At 38.0% G+C, this 23195-nt stretch overlaps 1 protein-coding gene and 1 pseudogene across 1 annotated transcript in view; both read right to left on the minus strand.

Annotated features, from left to right (window-relative positions):
* Positions 1 to 3307, minus strand: part of LOC139737812 (tether containing UBX domain for GLUT4-like) — a 54207-nt gene extending 50900 nt beyond the window's left edge. Inside the window, exon 1 of the mRNA XM_071648488.1 lies at positions 3224 to 3307. Within this exon, the coding sequence (XP_071504589.1) occupies positions 3224 to 3307 (84 nt within the window). The remainder of the gene's footprint in view (positions 1 to 3223) is intronic.
* A 7755-nt stretch (positions 3308 to 11062) lies between these two features.
* LOC139737813 (peptidyl-prolyl cis-trans isomerase FKBP14-like) lies at positions 11063 to 20052 on the minus strand (annotated as a pseudogene).
* Between the last annotated feature and the right edge of the window lie 3143 nt (positions 20053 to 23195).

Here is a 23195-nt window from a genome sequence, read left to right on the forward strand (position 1 = left end):
GGGCAGAATCCCATCAGATTGGGCAAGAGCCAACGTCACTGCAATTTTCAAAAAAGGATCCCATACAGACCCTGCAAACTACAGACCGGTTTCACTAACATCGATTTGCTGCAAGGTGATGGAGCATGTTATATATAGCCATGTCATTAATCACCTAGATTCGCATCATGCCCTCCATCATGCACAGCATGGATTCAGAGCCAAGCGGTCCTGCGAAACCCAATTACTTACCACAGTTCATAATATCTGGGAGGCCAATGAGCACACTAAGCAAGTAGATGCAATTGTCCTCGACCTCGCTAAAGCATTTGACATGGTTCCCCATGAAAGGCTATTGCACAAACTGCGCCACTACGGGATTAAGGGACCATTACATAGCTGGATCTCTGCATTTCTCAAAGGTAGAACACAGTCAGTGGTAGTACAAGGTTCACATTCCAAGCCTACAGAAGTGATCTCCGGGGTACCTCAGGGCACTGTGCTGGGCCCTCTACTTTTTCTTATGTATATCAACGACCTACCAGACGGTTTGGAATCCAATGTCAGTCTCTTTGCGGACGACTGTGTGGTTTATCGGCCTATCAAAACCCCATCAGATTGTAACTTGCTCCAGAAGGATCTCAAACTTTTGGAGAGATGGTCCTCCCGCTGGCTAATGTCCTTCAAACCAGATAAATGTAGTGTGATTAGGTTCTCCAGATGTAAGACCAAAATTGAGCGCACATACAGGCTCTGCGGTCAAGACCTCCAATCAGTCCACCAGCATAAGTACCTTGGAGTTACTCTGTCATCTGACATGAAGTGGAATACTCACGTGGACCACGCAGTATCTAAAGCTAATGGTACAATGTATGATTGGTTTTCTATGTCGCAACCTGGGATCAGCCCCTCCTAAAGTGAAAATCCAAGCTTTCAAAAGTCTTGTCCGTCCCCATATTGAATACTGCAGTTCAGTATGGGATCCACATACCAAGAGCAATATACAGAAAGTTGAAGCTGTCCAAAGGCGAGCGGCACGGTTCATCTTTAACGATTATAAACGTGAAAGCTCTGTCACAGCCATGCTTGCATCCCTCCAACTCCCACCCCTCCAACATAGAAGATTCATCAACAGGCAGGTCATGATGCACAAGATGATCCATAACAATACCAGATCTCCCCATTACGGATTACGTGGAATTTAAGAAACGAGACCCCTCTGTGTCTACAAGAAGATCTCACCCGCTCTCCCTTGAGGTTCCTTTTAGCAATCACGACCAACTGCTTCAAACAGTCTTTTTTCCCCAAATCTGCCAAAGATTGGAACTCCCTCCCCCACTCATCAATTTCCATCAAGGACTCAATGATATTCAAACAAAAGCTAAAGAGCACACAGCTCGATTAGATACCGTTCCCTCACAGACCGCTATCAACGTTGAGTGATGTTCCGGATGGAGCTTTTCAACCGTGATACCGTGAAACCGTGAAAAATTCCCGGATCACTACCAAAATTTTATCATCTGTTCCTTGTGTCATTAATGACATTATGAACTTTTCCCGCCAGTTTCATCCAAATTCGTTCTCAAATTCTCAAGTTATTTTTCACACAGACAAACAAACCAATGAAAACATAACTTCCTTCGTCCATCCATTCAGATTTACTCATTAATTTTACTAAGCTAAAATAATCTAAATTAACTCCAACTGAGTCAATGAATGAGATAAATGAATGAGACTGGTTCTAAGGTTAATAATATAATAGACCTAACTAGTCTAACCGTTAGTGCTAGTTTAGTTTATAGTAACCGTTAGGTTCTAATTCTAGGATGATAACATTGAGACATGAGGCCTAACTGCAGACTCGACTAGAGTTCTAACTTCAGTTTTATGGCTAAATTTATGCAATATTAATATTAACGCCGTCGTTAATGTAATTTTGCGAAATTCATAATTTTCAGGACTCTGTGAATACCTAGCTAGGTGCTACTTTCACTAGAATTTTCATCCTCTGTCTGACGACGGAATTCAGAGCAAGTGTCCGGTAACACAATGGAATCGCATAAGTGTCTACGTGTAGCTAGTGCATAGTGGCTGGTAGGGGCAAGCATGGTGTCACCGGACACCATGGTATTACCGGACACGCACATTTTTGCGTACTAATGACATTCTGTACGCGCGAGACTTCGTAGATTAGCCTCACAGAACTTTGTGTGGACCGAAATCGCAAAAAACGCCACATAAAAATGTAAAAACACGAAAAAATTCACATTTTACCTCAAATTTATAGTTGAGTGACCCGCACCTCGTTTATAGTTAATATTTATGCATGTTTGAATCACATTTCGCGACTGAAATTCCATGAAATCCCACTCACATACAGGAAAAATGCTGAAGATTCTATTAGAACCAAAAGTTCACTGATCAATATCGGAAATTTGTAGCTATCGTCCTCAAACGCGAACGATGCGGAATAGTTGTGCGCCAAGGGGCACGCAACTCATCGCCCGCGCGTGCAGCTCCCATAGACAAAGCACGTATACTCTAACCAGTTGTCGATTTCTCACAAGGTTTTATTGCGTGAACTGTTCGAAATGGTCAAGACAGACATTTTACTGTAAAATACGAAATTTGAGCTTCATTTGCAGATTTTTTGTGTGTGTCATCCGCTCGGTGAGAATGTGTACGGTGATTTGTGGGATGAATTGTGATTCTGGTGCAAGGATTAGGTGCGAAAGACCTCGATTATTCGATTACGAAAATAGCGTCCGGTAATACAATGCGATTTTGCACGGCGCAAAAAAACCACTATTTTTAGAGGGGTATGTTTGAAGCATATTTTCTAAAAACTGGAACGAAGAAATGACGTAAGTTGGCTGAATTCGTAATTTCCATGAGTCTGTGAATAAGTGGTGTTGTTTTTAGCCGAAATTTCATTCTATGAGTACGGAATTCAAAGCCACAAAGAAAAGCGTCCGGTAATAGGATGTTCCACCCTACGTAGTCCATGCCCAGTGGCCAGAGCCAGAGCAGAGGGCAGCCCGCCCGCCCGACGAGGCGAGTCGGCTGCTCTGCCTCTGAGCATGCATAAACCTCATCTGAGGCTCATGCGCTTCGTCACGATGACACAACAATCTTGAAAATCAGAACCAGATACCAATTTTAGACTATAAAGCTTCATTTGACTTTTCGGGAAAACCACATCGTCTACTGAAGTATAGTCCGGCTAATCGTGGAAGAGTCTTACCTCTAATATTCTGGTATTAGCTGTAACTTTTACGTTTTGTCGCCGACCATTTGGGCACAGCACAGTCACATTGGTGGCTGCCATGTTGATCGTTTGTCAATGTGGGGGTGGGGGACATACGGGGTGGGGGTGGGGGTGGGGGTGGGGAGGGTCGAGGAGCTCAGAGGGGGGCCGGGATGCAGAACAAGTTTGATAAATTCAGGCACGTTGTAGTCTAATTTTCAAGACTCAGTGGCTGATCCATGAGGCAGGGCGCACCAGGCGCGCGCCCCTTTTTATTTCTTGGTAAAACAAAAGAAATAAAAAGAAAAATAGATGGAGGGGGCAGCGTGCGCCCCCTTTAATTTTGTAAAGGCGCCTCCACTTTACGGAATTCCCGGATCCGTCACTCGTTCTTATCTTATCGTTCTTATCGGAAACGAGACAAGCAGTTTTGTTTTGTTTGTTTGATTGATTTTTTTTTTTTTGGGGGGGGGGGGGGGGGGGGGTGGGTAGTGAAAAAGGCCTACCACGCATACACGTATTTTCAGGAGCGGCCGCAAAGAGTTTTACAAGGGAAGGGTGGTGGGCATTAAGTAGTGGGGACTTGTGACCACCCCCCCCCCCCCCCCTCCGCCGCCACTCTGACGAGAAGACTCCTCGGAACCTTTGTTTTAGTCTATTTATTTTCCTACTAAATGAATCGTAATTAACTTGGTTATTCCGTTAATCCCATTTTCCCTTCCCTTTTAAAGTTGCAGAATCCGCCCGAAGGTTTTTTGTAAAAAGTCTATTCATCAAAATTATAACGCTTATTTCGATGTTCACTTCGGTGGGGCGTGCGGCGAAGCAGATAAGCGCAACTTTTCCATGATCGTGGAATTTGTCTAACGGCCCATGAATGCCTCGTCCACCCTCACCCCCACCCCCCCCCCCCACACACACACACACACACGTCAGATGCAAGGATTAAAAAAAAAGTAAAGAAGGTAACAGATGATATTTTTTTAAAAGAAAAAGAATATGCGAAAAATCAGAAATAATTGAATTAATTATCAAAGAAAGGACTCATAGATAGGGGGATAGTATTAAGTTTTCCCGCCCAATTTCATCATACAGATTTGCATTCGAATTAATGAAAATGCGTTCAAATTCAAGCGATTTTGGCACTGCTCTATACTCTCACGGTTCATTTTAATTCTTTGAGTATTCGATTTCATTTCATGTCATTCCTTTTAGATTTTATTTCATTCGATTCAAAGAGAAATCCATTCAATTCAACGGCTAAAAGTTGGCATTCAATTTCGCACCAGCTGGATAGACGTTCAAATTCGTGCCAAATACCAGTTTCAATTTCATTTATATTATGATTAGGAACACAACTTCGCACTTTGAACGTTCGAATTAAATCAAGAAACACAACTTCTACGGGCTTTTTTTTCCACTGTCGTACGATTGGATGATGCAATTTCATTTTCATTTCAAAGTCTCATTTAATTATCTTAATTGTATTGGATGAATTTCTCTCCTGTCGACCTTTCTGTCACTTTCAATTCATCCCTAACAGTATATGGACTTAACATTAATTAGGAAATAGCCATACCCCAGAATCCGTCCAAATCCACATTGATCCATTTTGATTCCATTCCTTAGTTCCCGACGTCCATGTCATAATTAAAGTTGCCGCAATCAGCTGCTAGATCTATTTCACCAAAGGGTTCATATCGCCAGTTTTGCTGGTTGTCTAAGGTACATCTTCATCTACTATTCTGTCCGTTATATTCAAAATGTTCACGTAACTACTCTGCATTGTAGCAGCGACTAAAATCGTATATGAATAAAGTGTAAATGTATTATAATTATGTATGAAAGTGGAGTTATACTAGTATCTTATACCTGTGGCTAGTATGAGTAAAACATCACATTTCAAGGTATTAAGTTTGCATATTCAAACAGCTGAGTAACTACAAAAAATAAAAGCAACAACGAAAAAGACTGCCAATCTTTGTGATTGTTTGCCTTATCGCGAATTTGAATTCCTTAACGCTCTCCACGCTGATGCGAATTTGAATGCGTTTATTGCACTAAATTTGTATTTTTAATTTGATTGCCCTATTTACACCCTTGTGTGAAAAACTCGTGAAATCGGATGCTGATGAAAATAAATGAATGAACTAGGTATCTTGAATGTCGTGATCATTTAAATTCACTCGAACTTGAATGACCGCATCGTTAAATCGAACGCAAATCTGATGAAATTGGGCGGGAAAACGTGTATAATAGACAGAAGATGGACGGGCTATTCTTTGAATAGATAGAAGAGAGTGATCATGGTTAGAGATAAGTATGATATGTGATAATTCGACAGGGTTGTAGGCCCTACATCACTGCTCCAATGTTAGAAGGTCACAATGTAATTGATGCTGTCGGTTAATCGAAATGTCAGCTGTATTTTTACAATGAGAATCTTCACAGAAGTGTGAAACGTGGTGGTTCTTCCCTTCTATCTCACATTGTTTTCTTCCAATATGAGCAGAACCAGTGCCGTACCTTATAGGGCTCACACCTGTAAATAAAATGGACTGTCCTAGACCCCTTCACAAATTCGTATATTCAACCATCAAAGATACCAAAGTAAATGAAGAAAAAAATAAATGAAAAATAAATGATGTAGTTTGGCAAAAAAAAACTGAATAGCTGTAGATATTGAGTATGAATTCCTCTACAAACTGCATTTTGGTTGGAGGGTGAAAGCTTTTTTGATGGAATTTGAGGGGACTATATTTCATTGGGTACGTGTACGGAAAATAGGTGATTTTTTGAGTGACAATTAAGAACTCGTAGTCTGGCTTTGCGGACCCCTGGACAGAATTTGAGCCGAAGAACCCACCCTGGAAATTTGATGGATGAAAGGGTATATCTCACTTATCCAGGTTAGTGAAGCTGAAACACCTCATTTCGCCCAGTTATTTTACAGAATTTTTTGAAATTTGAATTTTAACACACGTCTCCATGATGGGGAATTATTTACCCGTGTGAGCCCCGGCACCGAGCAGAACCAGAACGCTTGAATTACGCCCTCTCGCGTCAACAGGTAAGTTCTTCAAGCTAAAAAAAAAAGTGATAAAAATTCCCCCCTCCCCCCCCCCCCCAAAAAAAAAAGAAAGAAAGCGAAAAATACGAAGAAGAGAACAATAAAATTATTACCCCATAGTCATGATTTCAAAGTTTCGGATGTGATTCCCTATTTTGTTATCTGGAAATCGATCCCGAGTTTTCAGAACATGAACTCAACAAAGTTGATCATTTTGATTTTAAAAATTTATCTCCCACCATTTGGAATTTTCTTTCAAAACATCAAAAGGGTTTATCTAGAAACAAATTTGTTTGGCTGACTTTATTTGCAGGATATGCAGTATTTTGATATCAAAACAATAAAATAAATTCGATTGTACATGCACACGACTTTTATTTACAGAGCCCTCCCCGTTCAGTAGTTGGTATAGGCAATTAATCGCAATCGTATTTCCAACAAGCTCTAAAGTTTAGATGGGGGGGGGGGGGGGGGTAGGGAAAAGGGGATGTGAGTTAAGGTTGGGAATGGGAGTTGGGATATTACCGTGGACTAAAGGAGGGGGAGGGCCTACTATGCCCTTCTTTTATTCTTTTCGTAATAAAACTTTATCATTCAAGGAACAATGAAATTTTGAAATTTCATTGTTCAAAATGCAGAATGAATGTGTTGTTGTTTCTATCATGACTGTAGGTATTTGTACATTTTCGCTTTGAAAAAACAGCCTGAATATTTGGCAAACGTTATGTAGCAAAAAAAAAAAAGGAAAAAGAAATATATCGTTTTGTATGACTGTGACTTTATAGGTAACAAAATTATGATTGCAAAGTAAGTTATCAAAATTATTATGATAATTTCATGAAGGAATTCAATGGGAAATTATTATATTGTTTTGTGACATTTTGTTTCAAGTCGATCAATCATGAAATATTCCTTAAACAGCACACATACAAACACACACACAGACACACAGACACACAACGCACACACACACACACACACACACACGCACACACACAAGAAAATACCCTGCATGTGATCGATGGATACTGCTGTGTTATGTTATAATTTTGGTGAAGAAATTGTTTTTTTTAGGAAGGAAAAATAAGACACCCCTAACGGAATATTTCATTAAAAGGTCTATAGAGCAGGATATGTTAGAAGAAGAAAAATTAGCAGTTATACGTTATACGTTGTCAATACATTTACAAAAGTGGGAAAACTGGAAAAAGAATTGAGAATTTGTTTTGCGTTTATTTAATAGAGTAGGGTCTGCTGCACATCCACCAGGAAATGCCTTTTCCACGCATTGGTATTATGAGTTATAATGTAAGTCAGGACACACAGGTTTCAGTTGCCTTTGAGGTTTTGCTGTGATGGGGGTTTTGGAAGGGGGAGGGGGATGGGGTGGGGTAGTAAGAGGGAGAATGGACGGGGGTATAGAGTGGTGGGGGGGGGGTTGCGAGGGGGGTTGTTTTGTTTTTTTATAACAATAAACTTCAATCAATGGATATTGATATTTTAGGTTGGATTGAATGAAAGCTGAAAAGAAATTATTTTTTGGGTAAGTGATTCAGTTAATAGAATTTATTATGTAATGAAAGAATAAAATTGTTAAGAGATTGAGGAATTAGTAATGTAAAACTAGAAAAGAAGAGACGTTTATATATGGATTGTGTATATGGATAGTGAAAAAAACTGTACTAGAGTGTATCAAAACATGTTAAACTGATGTAAAGTTTTGGTATCAGTTTTGTATTAATTGATGTAAAGGATTATAAAATTGGTCCGGAGAATTTTGTATAAATTTGTTTGTATATTATGTTTTCCATTGATGAAGAATAAAATATTCTTTAAAAAAAAGTGGCTGAATTTGTCGATTATCGATAATCGATTGTTTAAAAAGAAATAGGGCCTACGTAAACGACGATTGGGTATGCTCTGAGATTGTATATAGTTATAGTTATTTATTCGTTGTTATACCTGATTGAAATCGTCAGCATTATTTCACATAATTCGTATGCATTTGATATTTCTATTCTACCAGGCAAAGATAGCCAGTTTTTACAGGAGTATGGAAACTTTGTTTTACCTTTAAGTTTTGTAGCACTTCTAGCATCATCGAATTATCGCCCTAATGGCTTTTACGTTCACTATTTAGAGTTGACCAAAATGGCATTTCCTTGCGTTGTTAAAAGATTTTCAACATTTCATTTTTCTTTATATTGTATATAGTGAAGAAGCGCCCCAACGATAGGCACTCCTGATTGAGAAAGTTAAAAAATGAGGTCATGTATGAAGTTTGAGTTGCTCTTCTTCTTTATAGGAGCACAATGTGCCCCCTCCCCCCTTGGGCCTGGAAGGATCAAAATAGCTTGGACTTTATACTGTTAAAATGCAATTCTACGCCATGTTCATGCTGGCTTTTACACAAACAGTCTCATGAAAGCAAAGGAATGTGATAAAAAATTAAAGTTTCATGCATACTCCAGTTATACTGCCCAGCAATAGGCCTATTAACCCGTGTATGTGTCTTCTTCTTCTTCTTCTTCTTCTTCTTCATCATCATCATCATCATCATCACTTTCTCTTCAGCGTTTTAGTGCTTTCTTGCTCCTTCCTCTCTGCCTACCCTCTTCGTTATCAAGCTCATCGTTCAGTTCAAGGTCTGTATGCTATTTTCTGCACAAACTAACTGGAGGGTTACAAACACTATGACGTTACGTCTCCTATTCTCAGTGTGTGGTTGCGACTATTTTCCCGTGAAAACATGTGAAACTTCAAATTTACATATCTATACATTTGTTGTTTCTTGTCTAATTCTGATGAAAACTCCACCAGCTGTTTATTTGTTATAGCTTTCAAATACAACTTAAATATGGTGTGGATGTCCACGCTAACCCTTTGGCTGCCGAACACGTTTATGGCATTGCACACACCACTCCAAATTCCCTGGCGCATGCAGACAGGGTTAAACACACTCAGGATTTCTTAAGACGACGAGATCAGTGAGAAACATGCTCTTGGAAATCTTGATTTGGGTGTAATGAGGATCAGACCTTTAATTGCACATGCCCTGCATACGATGAGAGAGAAATAGGGGGAAAATTCTCTTTGAAGTATATAACAACACCAGTCTTCCACTATACTACATCTACCTTTCATAATCCTGTACGTGGATGACTTCATGGTAACTTAATCCAAAGGTTTGCATAAAATCATTTCGGTAGAAAGAGAAAATGGGTATACTTTCTCTTGAATGTTCCTGATCCATCCTTGATTGCTTCATAAAAGCGTCTCTCTGTGGTCAATATTGGCAAAGCGTCTATATAATAACAAAATATTTGAATCGTTCGAGAATGGTGTCAAAATGATTGCCATTCTAATCATTAAGTCTCTATAAGTAAACAATGATTACACAGTACGTTTTTCTCTCTTACACAAGGATCAAGAATAAGACATTTATTATCATAAACATATAGATGCACTGAGCGAGTTATGCATACTATTATACCTCAAAAGTGAAGGCTATACTATAACAAGGTATAGGTATAATCCTACAAAATGCGAAGAACTTTCCATAACAGTTTTCATTACACTGTATCATAAAATGCATATTCAATCATGCTTTGGGGTACACCGTATTATAGTGCTTATGCCCTATAATTGAGTGACGTGAATATAATCACGTTTTCATGGACCCTGACATAAGTTTCCAGAGTAGAATTCAAAGTGTCTTGAATAGTACTTATCACCCATGTGTACTACAGTATCACAGTAATGTTCTCAGAGGATGTTCGTATCGTTCTTTCTACAAGTTTCAGACAGACCATTTTGACGAAAAGACATCAGTATTAAATTGTCTATATAATCCTCTGCTTCAAAATAAACATGTCATTGACTAAGTTTGTCCTTTCAGATTTTCAACAATACCGGTAAATGCAATAATGACCTACAGTATATGCTTGTCTGTATCCATACTTTTATATTCTTTTTAACTTTGTGATTCACATCGTTAACTATCGCATTTAATACAAAACCATTGAACGTCGTTTTCTCAAAATTTACAATTATAATGATTTTTGATACCATCACAATTCTAAGCAAGATAGTTATTTAACACAGTCATTGAAATAATTACGAAGACAATAAATCACAGCTTAGTAATCTAGTTCAATAGAAGCATTTAGATGGAGTCGAAAATCACGGAATATCGTATATATAGAAGAGCAATAACGTTAAGAGTAGGAATTGTCTTTAAAACCCTTTCCCTTTCAAAAAGTTACTGACAGGAACTATGCACTAGCTTGTTTCGTAGTTTTGCGATAGAGTAGCGATTTCATTTGTCTGAGTTGATGCTTCGCTCTCTCATATTTTAAAATAACCGTTAAAACGTCTTTAGTATCGTCCCTGTGATAGAATAGTTTCCTATTTCAGTTTTTTTAAATATCTATTCTGAAGAAAATACATAATAATCAATTTCTCAATATTTTTAAATCAAGACAAGCAGGGAATGTTTCATACACTCTAACCTTCACTCCCCGTTTTCTTGCAATAAAAAAGCAAAAGGTAAAGTGAATCAAATATCTTACCCTTTTTGTCTTGTTTTGTTATTTCATTTGAACTTAATATATTCTTAACCAGCAGTTATCATCACACAGGTCACACCTGTCATGTACTTTCATTACACATTTCGTCATGTTCGTTTAGGCCTCTCGCAAGCCAAATATCAATTATGTACTAAATGGACTTCTGTTAGTTTATCGATATCATGCGACGATACGGAGCTACAATTCGTCATGCTTCGGGCCGGAAAACTCTTCCCATTCCACGTACCCATCGCGATTGCGATCGTCCTTATCGATATTCTCCTTGGCGAGCTTATCAACCAGTGGTCCTTTGGGCCCGAACGTGCCGCTGTCAGCTATGTACTTGGCGAACTGTATAAGACAATAGCAAAACACACAAATTCACACACACACACACACACACACACACAAAACAAACAAACAAAAACAAAACAAAACACAAAAAACAAATAGTAATAAGTCATACTTGAAAAAATAAAATTGATAAAATCTTGTAGGCCTCTTGTCCAGGGAGTGTTTCAAACAAGATTTCAAGTCGATCATAAAAAATCACGTTAAGATCTATTCAAAATGATGGCTGTCATGCTATGTGTGTCTTCAATGATATGTCAAACGTTCTAATGAAATTGAAAATTTCACGCAGCCATTTAAAGAGAAAATAAACTTGGTGACTAAGGATTTTCGTTTCTTTCATTTTTCATTATCAGCTTGAAGTGGATTCTGAAAGGCTGATGCAACTGAACAGGGAAACCAGTGGTTTACCAGGATTTTAAGTTTAGACCTTATAGGGTGATCTGAAACACGTACAGAAGTCATTTCCCCATGCAAACATCAACATTATGTAGGCCTACCCAGTACAAATTTGACAAAAATTATGAATTTTCTATGTTTACCATCGACTCTAGATATTTGAAAATTTTCCCAATGAACCCCCACAATCCAAGCAGAACGTATACGAAAACAAAATTAATGGTAATGATTCTTTATAATACATGTATCACGATGCAGTTTGCTCATTCACTTCAAACCATGCAACCAACTATTGCACTACACTAGAACAGGAGCACATTAAAATAATGGTGACGATGACGATGATAATGATCTTGACATGTAAAGAATTATCACTCGATGATAAATTCAAGCATTTAGGAATTGAGACGACTTATGGCGCGTTTACACCGAGCACAGTATACGGGCAACGGACCGGGTGTTTTGCTCTGGAGCGCCAAAAGGAACCATGTGTGGTTCTGTTAAAAAGGATCAGTAATTCAGTACGAAATCACCCAAAATGTTATTCTTATGTCAAAATCAAGAGCAAGAAAATCAATAATAGAAGAATAATTTTGTAACAAAATTGTTGGCGGGAAGTGATATTGCAACAGAACCACAGACATGCATTGTTTCTTAGTTGGCGCACCAAAGCAAAACACCCGGACCGTTGCCCGTGATGAATACATGGTTGGATGAATATACACCGAACTCGGTGTAAACGCGCCTTTACATGCTTAAACATAATTTTCAATAGTTGCATAAAATATTGACAAATTTATAATGTCGATATCAATGTAGTATGGTTAAAGTGATGCTTCCTGATGGCACTCAGTGTATACAGAGAAAGGAAGTCCCACCTCATCATGAGATATTTTTCCATTCTTATCGTCGTCGTAGACTTTGAACATGTTCGGCATACCCTTGGCGTAGTTAGGACCCATGAACATCATCTCAACCTCAAAGATTAACTTCTGGTCTCGAGGTACAACTCCGGCTGCGAGATAACACACGAAAAAATACGGGGGAGGGGGAGGATTTAATAATATTTCATTCCATTCCTTTATCTAAGCACGGCACGTACTTCAGTCCGGAGACTGTTCTTCCGCAGGTCCGTGCGGATAAAACACAACATAAATGTATCAGAAATGAAAAAAATAAAACTCATGATATGAACTTTGTTAATTAAATCCTTAATTTGAAGACTGCTTCTTCAAGCTGAACTTGCCATCATGGACAGCATAGTTGCAATGATTGTCATAACAGAGTGTAAAAGCTCTGGTGGTATCCAAAAACTCTATACATTGTATATCATAGCTCTTTATAATCGCAGCGGCCGTTTTTTATCAATCAGTTTGTATTTTGCAGACCTAATAGTGATAGCATAGAAGTAGTAACAGAACGTTGTTGTTATAATGATGGTGGTTGCTATGATGGTAATAGAACTAAAAGTAAAAGTTAAATAGTTAAAAGGGAAAGAAGTGCAGCAAAGAGACTGATAAAGTGAAACATAATTGAATTATAAATAAACATTTAATCACGATTGATCATAATGTTTAGAAAATAATATGATATATGATCTAATGTAATATAATATAATATAATATGATATAACATAGTATAGTATAATACAATACAATATAATATAATATGATGATATAATATAATATAACATGATATATATATAATATAATATGATAAAATATGATATAATATAACATGATATAATTGAATTGAATTGAATATCATTTTCTTCGTCCCAACTTACTCTCTGGATGAAATTTGTAGCGGCCGTTTTTGATCCTGTCGGGCTCGACCACGATTTTCCTGATCTCCTCCTTGCACATTCCCAGGAGTCCCAGCTCAAGACCCTTGATGCTCTCTCCGACTCCCATCGGGAACGAGATCCATTCATCCTTCTCGTTGTTTTCCCGGCTAAAAATGAGGGAGGTGCAAGAGAGGTAAATTCAGATGAAAGGATCGAATCCAAGTCTGCAGCTTGGACCACGTGTGTGGACAACAATACAAAGAAAATATAAAGGGAAGTCCACAAAAATTCATTTTTCATGAAAATTTGCACATTCCATCAACTTGATACTGACATATGATAATGTTAAGGGTAATTTTATATTAATTATCCCCATTGTTTTCTGAAAGTCAAGTGCTCTTTCAATATGCTAGAAAAGTGAAAGCATATTGAATTTTTTTAACATTTTCTTTAGAATTGTTGTCTACAAATATTGATGTCATAAACTCAAGTAGTCTCCTCATCCAGCGGTTCCAACACCAAAACTTTAAAAATTCATAACTTTTGCATCAATTGTCCGATTTTCCTCAACTGTCACTGATGTGTTCTACTAATGCCGCTACTTTCACTCAATCCACATTTTTCTTTCCTTTAAAAAAAAAATGTGCTCAATAAGGACAGAGAGAGAGAGACAGACAGACAGACAGACAGATATAATATATAACATTAATTTTATGTGTGTGTTTGTATGTGAATATGTGTGGATGCGTGTTTGTGTGTGTTTATTTTGTATGTCCTATGTAAGCAATCATATATATATACTTTTTATAATATCAATGCATTCCTCAATAAGGAACAGGATTAAAGTGCTCTATCATATAGATGATGCGCATTGAAAGGTCAAAGTGAGGGCAATATTATTACAAAGGAGGGGAAACAGAAAGTAAACTTTAAACAATATTATCATTATTGTTATTATTATTATTATTATTATTATCATTATCATTATCATTATTATTATTATTATTATCATCATCACTATTTAATCGCAGTAGAATTTCGTCCTTTCTACAGTCATCAAGCGTCATCTCCCTAATATTACTATGACATCACTGTCATGCTTCAAACGGCTATTTTTAGCAGCATACCATTGCGAACCCGGATGTCATCAACCTGAAAGCGATACTGATGTTCTAAAAATAAACTAACCGTTTATGTGTTGTCGTGCGGAAATACATTCGATAACTTCGAAGAAATAATACTTCACATACAACCTCTCTATCTACCTACCTTTTATTTTCCTCTCTCTTAATATGTATATGCACACGCACGCACACACACACACACACACACACACGCACACACACACACATTATTTACAGATTTATATAAACTATTATATAATCATATATAAATAGACACGTATATATACACACACAATGTGTATGCGTGTGCAAACAAGACGCATATTTCGAGAGATAGAGAGAGAGAGAGAGAGAGAGAGAGAGAGGAAAAGAGAGGTCTTGCCTGAATATAATTAATCAGAGTATGTGGGGGAGGATGATTAATTTGCGAGGGTTAAATTCAGACTTCTTGCTGAGAAACTGCGTTGGCGACTGATTGTAGTATATTATGTTACAAAACAAGCAAACAAAATGAAAATGAAGATTTTTTTTTTTTCACCGCAACACAGATCATTTCGTATAACTGACATCAGCCGATATTAAAGGGGAATTAACCCCAAATATACATGTGGATTGAGTGAATGCAGCAATATTAGTAGAACACATCAGTGAAAGTTTGAGAAAAATCGGACAATCGGTTGAAAAGTTATGAATTTTTGAGATTTGGTGACTGGACCACTGGATCAGAAGACTACTACAGATCATGACATCACATAATGGACTATACTATATAAAGATAGTATAAAGAAAATTCCACAAAATATCATTTCATATGAAAAGTACACATTCCCTGAACTTGTTACTGGCATAATCATGTCAAGAGTAATATTATACCCCCGTTTTCTGAAAGAGGTAAGTCTAGTGCTCTTTCATTTTGATATTAAAGTGAAAAAAATTTTAATTTTCTTTATATTTTCTTTATATGGTAGTCCATAATCTGACATCATGATCCGTAGTAGTCATCCAGCGGTCTCGTCACCAAAACTTCAAAAATTCATAACTTTTGTACGGATTACCCGATTTTCCTCAAACTTTCACTGATGTATTCTACTAATATTTGCCATTCACTCAATCAACATGTATTTTTTGGGTTAATTTCCCTTTAACGATACTTCATCCTATTTCTACCAGTCATGCCGCTATCAGCATCCATACACGCGTTAGAAATACGAGGAACGAGATAATCATTACAATGCAGAAAAGATAGAAATAAAGGCTTGCTGACGAACATCGCAAGAATGACTTTTAAAGGGCATTATAGATCATTTGTAATTTTGTGGAGTTTCAGCGGTTGAATCTGAGCTAAAAGTTGAATGCATGACGCGGTTACAGACATCGTATTCGCGATCAACTCGTCCAGAAGAATGTACGGAGTGTCATCCGGCTGAGATCGTACATGTTCAATGACAAGAACAAGGGGAAATCGGCCACAGATCGGTTAGTTTGCCATGTACAGGGTTTTGTTTCAGATTGGTTCTAATAAAAGGTGGGAGGGATTCACTTTTTGTTAGGACCACTTTTTTTTTGCTTTATTCTTTGATATTTATTCTCAGTCATTTCAAACTGATTTTCATAATATGAACTTTTAATTTCTCTTGGAATTTTGTATGCTCTTTAATATTTCATATAATTGGTTTCTAATTATCTCTCAAAACGTTAAAACTTGAATCCCGATCTCAACCAAAAGCTTACCAGCCCCCCCCCCAAAGAAAATGAATTAACTTCAAAAGAAAAACAAAAAATATTCCTTACAGAGTGATACAAAAATGACAAAAAAAAATCGGATAAGAAATGAAAAAATAATATGACATTTTGAAATTTCACATTGCAAAAAAGCATTTCTTTACCAGTCCTTGTGAATGTTCAAGTGAGCGAGTTGATGATATCATACCCTCACAATTTTTCATGTATATTACGTATGAAATATGTACGTATGACATATGAAAAATTGTTATTTGTAGCTAATACAAGTAAAAGCATGTACCCATACCAAGATTTTTATGAGTTATTAATATCAATTTTGGTGTTTTTTTTTGTATTTTGGTTGATTCTAAGACAAGTCTTATATGTATACTAATGAAATATGAGATTTTTGTCATTTCTGTATGTGAAATGAATAAGAAATTGTGGGAGTATAACATCGTCACCTTGCTGATTTGAATATTCATTAGAACTGGTCAAAAGATGTTTTCCGGGAAAAAAAAATGTGAAATTTCAAACGTCATATCTTCCTTATTTCTTATCCGATTTATTTGTCATTTTGCATCGTTCTGTTGGGAATGTATACTCTTTATTCGTTTGAAGTTTATTTATTTGTAGGGTGGATTTCCTCTTTAACAAGTTATGTAACCTGTAAAAGTCAAGTACCTGTGCACGTGTTGTTTAAATTTCGAAATGAAATCAAAAGGCTACAAGTTAACCTGTCTCCTTTTTACTGAATATACAACGTATACTGCCAGTAAAAATTCCCGGGGGAGGGGGAAGTGGGTGGGGAGGGGTTTAAACTTCAAATTATTGACCAAAACAGTGGCAGATCCAGAGGGGGCGCAACCGGCGCACGCGCCCCCCTTTATTTTTCGTTAAAAACAAAGGAAATAAAAAAGAAAAAAAAAAGAAATGAAACCCGGAAGTGGCACCAGAAATATTAGTCACGCCCCTCCCCCCCCCCCCCTTTACAGGATTCCTGGATCCGCCCCTGCAAAATGTTATCATATTTACGACATTCTTGTTTACAAAATGAGTGGAATTATTATTATCATTATATGTTATTGTTATTTTCATCACCATCATCATTATCATCAGCATCATCATCATTTTATCATCATATAATCGTCATCATCATCATTATCATATTTTATCCAGGGTAGCCTCTTCGGTGTTGCCACTGCTTGGTTTCAGTAAGCAATCACAGATCCTATGCGGTATTAACAAAGGCTCTAATATAATGGTTCTTTTCATGGTACAGTGTATCTTCCTTCCCTGGGCTTACACGCTGCTGCCTGCAGATCACATGACCTAGACACGATTTCGTTCGCCGAACAAAGAGTGACTCGTGGTTGCACCCCAACTATAGCTTCAACAAAGTATACCTGGACTTTAATCCCCGCAACTTCTGCACAGTGTTATAATAATTCTGCTGTTAAAGTCCGACAACACGCTGACTTGCCTCTGCGGTAAATAACTATCACGTGGGTTAATAATGATTCAAAAGATCGATGAGTTGTTTGCTGTTCTATCCGCCTGCCCGGGCCAGCCTATTCCATGGCGGCTTGTCGAGAGCCATTGCTCCTGTTCTGCTTTTAGCACGAAAAGATCCCCCTTCCACTCAAAGTATGCAGAGCGCAGAAGCGCCGGTGTATTTACTGCAATATTTGACGCCTGGCTTTTGAGCACCGGCATCGCCAAGCTCTGAAGTGATTACTGATGCCAGCTTTCAAAAAGATACTGACAAAGAACCCCACGGCAAGATGTCGAGATATACCAGTTTTATATATAATATAATTACTGTTTGGCACATGAACATCTATCATGGGGGGAAGCAAACGTGACAAAAACATTTAATGAAGGTCGGACTTTAATGTTATTACTGCGTTGCGGTATGAGTAAGTCGAATATTGAAAAAAAGGTAAACTCTCCGATTAAAAGTTAGGTGCGTGCAGTGTTTAAAGGTCTCCTCACCTGTCGAAGAAGACGGAGCCATCAGATGCAAGTTTACCCATGAAGTGGATACCCACTGGTGTCGTCGTTCGTCACCTTCGTTCGGCATTCCGAGGGCATCGAAATGGTCTCCCACTCGATCTCCGGAGGTGGCTTCTTCCCCTCGTCCTTATCCTCTTCCAGTCCACCACCACTTCTTCCTCGTCGTCTTCGACCTTCGACTTCAGCGTCTTCGTCTGATAGCGCTGGTGAATATCCAGACAGCTGAATACGAGGAATACAGACAGAAATACCTTCAGCTTCATATTGCAGGACGGTTGTAGCCACCAGGCCACTGAACGCCGAACTTGAAAGGAAATAGTGAACGAGGTTTGTTGCGGTGATGACCGGAGCGTGACTCGATCGCTGGGAGTCCTGCGACCAATTAGTATTTTTGTGTTCTGAAGCTAAACATTTACTCTTGTCTTCAATACGCCTTCATTTCAGCTGCTCTTAGGACACGTGTACCTCTTTTTCTGAGTCTTTTCACATCTTAGATCAACGTGGCGTTCATCCGTTTGTGATGCATTTTTCTTTGTGTATAAAGCAGAGATAAGATTGCTGTGTTTATTCAGTATGTAGATATTCCCACGCAGGTGTTGGCACGGCCCGGCTCAGACAAAGAAACCTATTACGGTCGTCGTAATGTCCTGGTAGTCTGAGGGTTCATGGGGCAGGTGCAACAATTGGATAAGGACACATCTTCAGAGTGACAGGTTTCATTTTTAGATATGATATACTTCCATACTTTTTTTCTTTGGTATATATTGCTAAACTATTGCCATTTTCTTCTGTTTCATTGAAAAATGAAAATGTAAAATTATTTCAATTATCTTTCAAATAATCATTCTCTTATGTTTGTACGGTAATACCAAAGTGAAATGATGTTTTTGTATCATTTTGATTGGGAGTGAATAAATTAATGTTATTTTTTTTTTTTTTATGGCGCTGAACGCTGAATTTGAACCGGCGGATGTTGCTACGCTCGTTCACAAGACACGTGATCTCTCCCACCTTCCTTACTCCCCCATGGTGAATTCATACTAGCCACATTTTATTGTGGTCGACATACTCAATATACAACTATAATATATGCAATCGTTATCAAGTATGTTCGGCATGGTGGCTGCAACCCAGAAAGAGCGGTAATAATGAGGTCGATTGTCACACAGTATATTATAAGGATGGTGGTTCCCTTGTGCAAAGCTCCTCGATCAATATTGGTCATAATATTTCCTTTAAGAGCAATATACATTTCATGAAAGAGTGAGCAGTAGAATTTTCAGTTCAGTTCTTTTTTCACAATCTTTATTAATTTGTAAGTCTCATACAAATGTCTAAAAACGACTTCTGCATAATATGCAGTAAACTTTCAAAACTTTCAGTTTCTATGGAGTTAATGGCGTTACCCTCTCCATGGTCCGGCTTCTATTTATTTTGTCCCGATTCATTCTAATGACGAAAGCGTCCAATTCTGCATGCAAAACAGGGCCTAATGATAATGGTCAATGAAAATGATGATGATGATGATGATGATGATAATTAATATAATAATAATAATGATAATAATAATAATAATAATAAATAATAATAATACCAATAATGATAATGATAATAATAATTAATAAAATTTGCTTTTTATGATATTAATAATAATACTAATAATGACAGCATAAAGTGGTACTCTTTATCCAGGGTAGCCTCTTCAGTGTTGCCACTGCTCCGTCAGAGGGTCCTGCCGGGATCATTACCCTAGCGTTTCCACGTACCCATACACCTGGGTAGAGGGACATGATGAATAAAAACATCTTGTCCAAGGACATAGGGACTTGACGAGATTTGAACGCAGGAACTCCGTTTGAAAGTCAAGAGTCTTTAACATCCAATAGGACAGTGTCACAACAGATTAAAAAATGATAAAAGGTATTCCATACTACACCGCGTCGCATGCTCGCTATGGCTTCGTTCATGTCTAATACTGTCTACGCTCCTGCTCGTATATAATTAGTTAGATAGGTGGTCACTGTCACGTGGATGGGTACATCAGACGTGCGTGATTGCACTTGGAAATGAACAGGATCATCCACCGAACCATAACGACCGCATTATTCCGATTTATTTGTGTCTTTGGAGATAATGACAAGACAAATACGGAGTCGATTATAATATACATGATTCGTTTTGGTAACGGTACCATATTTTCGTTTTCGTTTTTGTTTTTGTTTTTCATTGCCACTTATTGACAAATTGCCCTAGCTGTGTTTACGTAAATAGGCACCGATTATTTAGTGTTACAGTAGTAGCCACGATTAATAACAATCATGGACATATACAAACTCGGTTGGACTCGAACCAATGATCTCCTGATTACATTATGTACTATAGGTGTCGTATCCACGAGAAGAAGACTGCCGAGCCTTCGCTCAAATAATCAGGAGATCGTTGGCTTGAGTCAACCTAAGTATGTCCATCAGCGGTGGATCCGGGTTGGGGGGGGGGGGGGGGGGAGCGCACTGGGCGCGCTCCCCTTTATTTTTTTGTTAAAACAAAACAAATGAAAAGAAAAAGTGCGGGGGGGGGGGGCGGGGTGCATGCGCCCCCTTTGATTTTTTAAAGGCGCTCCCTCTTTTACGAATTCCTGGATCCGCCCTGTCCATGATTATTCATCATGCATGGCTACATTCTAAAACACTGAATAATCGATGCTTATTTACGTTGATATGGCAATTTGTCAACAACAACAACAACAACAACACTAATCGACGGAAGAATTCATCAATTTGATTTTGTTGCTGCCGCTGTCTTTGCTGTTTTTTTATTTCTCCTGTCAGATCTGTATTCTGTCTTCTATGATGGCATGCATTGAAACATAATATCAATAAACCATGTCTCGCATTAACACGATCGTATAAACGTATATCGTCAGAGATAATAAACTGATATACAATACCCTATTAATAATATATACAAATAAATCAAGAGCAGACGAAGGATCATAATTCCTGGTATAGTCGACTAATTAAAACACCAAGAGAAATGCTCAATAATGTAGGAGAGGACTTCCCTGAAGTGACCCCAAAACGCACGTTTTTGCAGTAGGCCAATTTATACTTTCATAACGCGCTTCAAGTTCAAGTTGATTTATGTCATTTCCAAACAAAATGATTAGGAATACAATGAAATGTTTGCATATGCAGATAATGTCACGAAATCAGTCATGTGATGAACATTGTAACATGTAAGACAAGGTAAATTATTAACAGAGATACAAATAAATGTTATATCATTATGGTAAAGTCAGAAACAAAATGGCTGGAAATGGAGGGGACTGCTGGAAAGCAGAGCTTGTATAAGTGTGAAGTCCCCTCATAAAAAACAAATAAACAAACAAACCGCGAATGTTGCAACTGATTGACAAATTGCCCTACATCGACGTAAATAAGCACTGAATTGATCAGTGTTTTAGTAGTAGCCATGATAAAAAATAATAGGCGTACATACTCGAGCAGGATTCGAACCCACGACCTAAAAACCGCGAATGCTTTATTATATTGCGATATATAGTTTGCCATTTCAGTCAGAAATCAATCACCCATAAGTTGACTGCATGCACTTTATCAAAATAGTATGCATATAGTGTCTGTGTTCAGGCAAACCATCGCTCTAAATGTTCAGGGGGGGGGGTACATTTTCTACAATAGTGACGGTCAGGTCTTATTCCTGCAAAATTGAATTAAAAACATACACACACGCAGAGGCAGCAACAATGCTCCACGAACAGACAGAATGAAACTAAAAAATATAAAACAGAAGAAATTCATCATTCTCGACTTCGAGTATTCTGTAGTGTGACCTGCACCCTCAATCATACACTATATCATACATAGTGTATGTAGCCATGTATACACACACACACACACACACAGTGAAAATTCCCTTAAAAATGCCATTTCTACTTTACATTTAATTCCCTTTCCTTGCTTCTGTATGTCCCTCCCCTTTAGTCTATTTGTCTATAATGATTTGTTGGTATCAATAGCACCTTGATTTATTTGTTAAGTGAATAGCATAGATTGTAAAACGTGAACAATTTACGATAATTAACCTGTTCGATGCTGAAATTCTGAAATCCCTACAGACTTAACACAGAGGCCACAAGAATCCCGTTATAGAGAACAGATTAACGATGAGAACATAATCCCTCATCATCTTGCCCGCATCAGCGCATATACTTCAAGGCGACAACAAGAGCAACAAGACAAGTGTCTTAATGATATCAGAAATATAACTGACAACAGCAACTGCAACAAACTAAATATAAGCCCCTACCACTCCTCCAAAACGTACACAATAAGAAATTCACACACACACACACGCACACACACACACACACACACACAGAGGGAGTGAGAGAGAGAGAGAGTATAGGGGGAGGGAGCATAACATTGACTATATTCATCAAGGCAGAACCGGAATCTCCATGATCACATCAGTCAACTGCTTGCAAATCATACACTCAGACCATTGAGATCATGCAACTTGAATTTCCCATTCTGTCATTTTTTTTTTCAATTTTACTACTTTTGATAACGAAATAATGTTGTATAAACGTAAGGAGGCTAACTGACGTGGTATACACTCTAAAAAAAAAAAAAAAAAAAAAATACCGGGTCAGAACTGACCCGGAACTGGGTCCTTTGGGGTCACACACTGTTCCGGGTTAAAAATGACTTGGAATTTGGTCATGAAGACCCGGAATGGGGTCACCCTGACCCAATCATGACTCTGGATTGGGTCATACCTGACCCCATTCCTTGTCATTTCTGACCCGGAACGGTGTGTGACCCCAACGGACCCAGTTCCGGGTCAGTTCTGACCCGGATTTTTTAGAGTGTATAAACAAATGTTTCGTGTTCTGCAAATCATCAACCGATCA

Source organism: Diadema antillarum, unplaced genomic scaffold, assembly GCF_040938485.1.
Source record: "Diadema antillarum isolate AM-2024a unplaced genomic scaffold, OU_Dant_1.0 seq00000706_RagTag, whole genome shotgun sequence".
Taxonomy (NCBI): domain Eukaryota; kingdom Metazoa; phylum Echinodermata; class Echinoidea; order Diadematoida; family Diadematidae; genus Diadema; species Diadema antillarum.